This window comes from Gossypium arboreum, chromosome 3 (genome assembly GCF_025698485.1).
Source record: "Gossypium arboreum isolate Shixiya-1 chromosome 3, ASM2569848v2, whole genome shotgun sequence".
Lineage (NCBI taxonomy): Eukaryota > Viridiplantae > Streptophyta > Magnoliopsida > Malvales > Malvaceae > Gossypium > Gossypium arboreum.
In genome coordinates, this window is record NC_069072.1 from 1,329,345 (window position 1) to 1,334,591 (window position 5,247).

At 27.1% G+C, this 5,247-nt stretch overlaps 1 protein-coding gene across 1 annotated transcript; it reads left to right on the forward strand.

Moving 5' to 3' along the window:
• The first annotated feature begins 1,884 nt into the window (after nt 1-1,884).
• On the forward strand, nt 1,885-2,586 carry LOC108475396 (auxin-responsive protein SAUR50). Its single transcript, XM_017777358.2, has one exon. It carries the CDS (start codon nt 1,983-1,985, stop codon nt 2,310-2,312), a length of 330 nt encoding a protein of 109 aa, XP_017632847.1. The 5' UTR covers nt 1,885-1,982; the 3' UTR covers nt 2,313-2,586.
• The last annotated feature ends 2,661 nt before the right edge of the window (nt 2,587-5,247 follow it).

The following is a 5,247-nucleotide window of genomic DNA, read 5'->3' on the forward strand; positions in this document are numbered from 1 at the left end:
GTTTCTTTTTTTTGGACATATATATGACTAAATTAACCATAAAATAGACTATAATACTTTAACCCCAAAAAAAATCACAAGACAAAATAATCACAAAAGTCCAGAGCCAACAAAAAAAAAAACTGTCGTACTTTACAGTAAAAAGTCATCATCGGTCCGTGATTTAAGGTAGAAGAAAGAGAAAGAAATAAATTAAAGATTAAAACAGGTTATAATAAGTTAATTAAAATTTTCGTTTTATTTTTAAAAGTAGAGTAAAAAACAAGTTAAAAACCAACTTAATTAGTGGTAATTAATAATAATATAATTTCACCTAAGAGTAGTTGAATGTCGTGTAAGAGAATCTAGTTCTGTTTTTGTAACTATTAACAGGGAGACCTAGGAATTAGGATACTAAACAAAGACACATGCAACGTTATACTGTATTACGACTGTTCAGTATCTTTATTGACCTTAGCGTATTTTTTTTTTTCCTATAAAATGTAAACATGTTTTGTTGTATAAACTGAGGGAGTCACTATTTCACTTTTTAAGTTAATGTATTATTTAATATCTGAATTTGATTTTGATATTTAATTTAGTTAATTTCTTTAGAGAAGATTGGAATTAGATTGTAATATTCATGATAATAAAATGTAATTTTATTATTTTAATACTCTATTTTTTATAATTTTAAATAATTAAATTAAATTTTGTTATTTTTAGAGGTTAAAATATAATTTTATCTTTATTAATTTAAAATTTTAAAATACTTAAATAAAAATTTTTCATTTTAAGGGGGTCAGTGGCCCTGTCAGCCCCCTAGCTATGCCCTTGATTTGGCTTTTAAGTTCGATTTTAATTTTCATTTTGGTATTTGAATTTTTTGAATTTGATACTTAATTTTTTTGTCTTAATTAAGTATTTGAGTTTGACTTCAATGTTTAATTTGATACACCGAATTTTTGGTATCTGATTTTGTTAATAGAATAAATTTAGTATTAACGGTGGACTTGTTTAATTTTACATTTAGTTTGTCACATAATAGCCCGATGGATGAGGTTTAGTTTAGGTTTTAGGGTTGATTTGATGAAAGTTAATTGCTGATATTATTTTTAATTATGTATTTTTATTAAATCAACTTCAAAATTGAATTAAACATTAAAAAGTTAACATTGTTATTTTCAAATACCAAAATGTGTAATTTCTGTCAAATATAAGTACCACATTAAAAAAAATATCAAATTCAAATACCAAATTATGCATGGGTAAACTACATTGGTAGTCACTCAACTATTAGTGAATTTCTTTTTTGGTCATCCAATTATGAAAAGTTACAAAATAGTCACCCGAGTAATCAATTTGGGGGGTCACCATGAAAAGATAACTTGACAGCTTTTAAAATTGACAAAATAACAACTTTAACTCTCAACATTTATATATTATCTCAAAGTGGTCCCTTTTTTTTTTGCAATTTTACTTTTATTTGTATCATCAAGGGTTAATTATAAAAGAATGAGAAAATATGAAAATTATTATTTTGAATTTTTCGTATATTTTAGTTCAAATTTAATTGATAGATTTGTTTTTTTAGTTGGAAGGGTATAGAGAAAAGCAAAATTGAAGAAAAAATAACTAAATTACATAATGTGTTGAGGGTTAAATTTGTTAGAATCAAGGCTAAATTGATATAATATAAAATTATTAAGGGTTAATTTTAAAAGCTATCATTGATGATTTAATCGTTGGCGATAAAAATTTAAATAATTGAATGGCTAAAAAATAAATTTACCAATAATTAATTGATTAAAGGAATAACTTATAAAAAAAAACTTACTCGAAATCTGAAAAGCCGACCCGACCCGACGGTTACCATCACCTCCCAACTCTCATCATAAATAAATACCCCTTTCTCCATCCTCTCTCACCCTCCCGCACTCCACAACCACTAAGCCTTCATTTTTTTTTTTATTTTCTCCTTCTTTCACCAAACAAAAACAACAATGGCGATCAGAAAATCATCCAAGCTACCACAAACCGCCGTCCTCAAACAAATCCTCAAACGATGTTCGAGTTTAGGCAAGAAACAACACGGCGGTGGCTACGACGACGTTGGTCTCACCCCTCCCTTAGACGTACCCAAAGGTCACTTCGCCGTTTACGTCGGCGAAAACAGGAGCAGGTACATTGTACCCATCTCGTTCTTGACTCACCCCGAGTTCCAATGCTTACTCCGACGAGCCGAAGAAGAGTTCGGGTTCGATCACGATATGGGACTCACTATCCCTTGTGAAGAAGTCGTTTTTCGATCACTTACCTCCACGCTCCGATGAAGTTGAAAAGTATAGCACGGCGGCATCGTCATTGTACGGCGCTAAGCTTTTTTTTTTTAACATCGATTTTTCTGTTTTTTTTTATGATATTCTGAACCCATTAATTTGGGTTTTTTTTTTAATGTTTGTTTAGTGATTAGGGAATCTAACTTTGAGCCCATGAAACTATGAAATTTTTTTCTGGGTTTTAAATAATTTGTACAAACCTTTGTTTCCTCACGGTTTGCATTACTGTGAGAGATGTTGAAATGTTAAGGAAAGCAATGTTGTCTCCTCCGTTTTTTTTTTTAAATTTGGGTTAATATAACTTTTACTCCCTAAAATTTGTAATTAGGTTCATTTTGGTACTCATATTTTTCTTTTTGTCTATTTTAATTCTTGACCTTTATAATTAGACCCATTTTGGCTATTAGATTTGGGTTGAAGTGGCATTTTGATATTGCAATGTTTAGAGATTAAAATAGAGGTGAGTATTTAGTACAGCTGCAGCAGGGTTGGTCTCAAAAAATTCCTTTAAAATAGATATAATTGTCAAATTCAAATAATAGACAAAAAATTTAAATATTAAAATGGATCTAATCATAAATTTCAAGGATTAAAAGTTATATTAATCCTTTTAAAATTTTTATTAGGGTTAAATTACTATTTTAGATTTAAACAAAATAACTATTATTTTCATATGAGAGCTTGAAAATGCCTAGTTCGAAGGTTAACTTAGATATATAAAAGTTTAAATTTTAATATGAGAATAATTGTGAAGTTCAAATATTAAAGTAGAATAAAAAAAAAGCTTATGCCGAAGCTTCAAAAAGCATATTAAATTTTTTATTACGAGATTTTAATTATATTGGTCCGTTACTAAATTCGTAATCCAACTCGACTGAACTCATAAACAAAGGACAAAATTATATTTGCAATGTTTTCTTTATTTACATGATTCAAATTAATTCGAGTGTTAAAAAAGAATATTAAACTCTTTTTATCACTAAATTTAATAAATATTTTCTGTATATTAAAACCTAAAATGATATTTTGTATATATAAATTAAAATATCAAATATGTCAAAATATATATATTAACAACCTTTTACTTTAGCCAAATGTAGTGCTGGTCATGTAAGGAAAACATTCGAACGTGGATAAACAGGAGCATGGTTTTCTTTTGTCTAACAACTCTAATAATTTTTTGGGGTTATTATTACGGATAATATAATTTTTGGTCCTTGAATTTAGTAATTAAGTTCATTTTTGGATCTGAATTTTTTTTTCAAATTGGTCCTTAAACTTGACAACTACATCTATTTTGGTCCCTAAACTTAGATTCTGTCAAGATTTGATGATGTGACCGGTGTTACTAGAATAGCACCAGATTGGACGAATCAAGAATTGATCGATATAATGGTCTAAACAAATGGGTTGAACTGATTGACTCGAAAATTGTTTAAAATTAGTAAAAATCGAAAGTTGAACCGGTTTAATAAAAATTTTATTTTTATTTTTTAAAATTTTAAAAAAATATATGAATTTTTAATTATTTATTTAATTATCGTTAGTCTGGCAATCAAACCAATTGAACTAGTTGAATCAGAAATTAATGGTTAGACCTATTCGACAACCGATCTAATTATTGAAACATTGAAGTGACATTCCGAGATTGTATCACATCATCATGATAAAATACTTTTTTTTTTATAGTGGAATGGTGTTCTTAAGAAAAATTAACGTCATCGTTTTGATTGAAATACGAACTTATGAAATTATAACAAGTAAATGTGGTATTCAAATTATATATATATATATGACCGTGTAACACTTTAATAAAAAAGTTAACTGTATTAACTATTTGAACTAAATTATGTTAAAATTCAAAGTATAGAGATTAAATCTAAAATTTAAGCACATTAGAGGGACCGAAACTAAAACATTTTGAACTCTGGGATCACTTTAGAATCTGAACCATTGGGGACATATTGTACAATTAACCCAAAACTAACCCATCTTGTAAACTACATAGACAACCTCTCACCTGCACAAAAAACAAATTCTCACAACAGAGTACATTATAATTTGGTCATTGGTGGTATAATTTAACTCGACCGGGACCATATGATCAAACCATTAGAGCCATATATATTTCTTTGGTAAATTAATATTTAGTCCTGAATTTAGCAATTTTTTCCATCTTAGTCCCTTAATTTCTGGGTCCACATTAATCCAGGAACCAAGGGCAATGCCAAAAATCATTTTAGAGGAGCTGGATTTAAATTATAATTTTTTTAGAGATAAAAATGTAATTTCATCATTCTATTAACATAAAATTTTATAATTTTTAAAGGGATTAAATTATAAACTTTTCATTTTTGGAGAGCCCGTAGTTGAATTTTAAATTTTAAGAGGAGTTCAATACAATTTTACCATTGAATTAACTTAAAATTTTATAATTTCTAAATTAACTAAAGGAACAATTTTTCATTTGTCAAGAACTGATTGATTTTCCTGATATGATATTTCAATTTAGATTCTATAAACTTAAGATGACATACCAGTATGATACTTGATTTTTTAAAAATATTTTTTTATAATTTTAACAAAATTCTAGTATTTTTTTATATTTTATATAATTTTATTTAATTTTTTAGGTTAAATATGACACAGTGACACATTATTATATATTAATGGAATTTTTAAGTTCTTGAATAAATGCGTATCAAGAAAAAATTCAAGGATTAAATTGGAAAATATTACCAAATTAAAGGACTAAATATTACATTTACCTTTATTTACTTGAATTGCCTTTTCTTTTGGTTAAAATGCTTGAAAGTTCCTGTATTATAGTGAATGGATCAAATTAATCCTTCTATTATTGAATGAATCAATTTAGTCTCTATACTACTAAAAAGAATCAAATAAGTCCAAATCGTAACAAAATTAACAC

Coding starts and splice junctions, on each gene's coding strand:
- LOC108475396 (XM_017777358.2), top strand. CDS start 1,983: ATGGCGATCAGAAAATCATCCAAGCTACCACAAACCGCCGTCCTCAAA.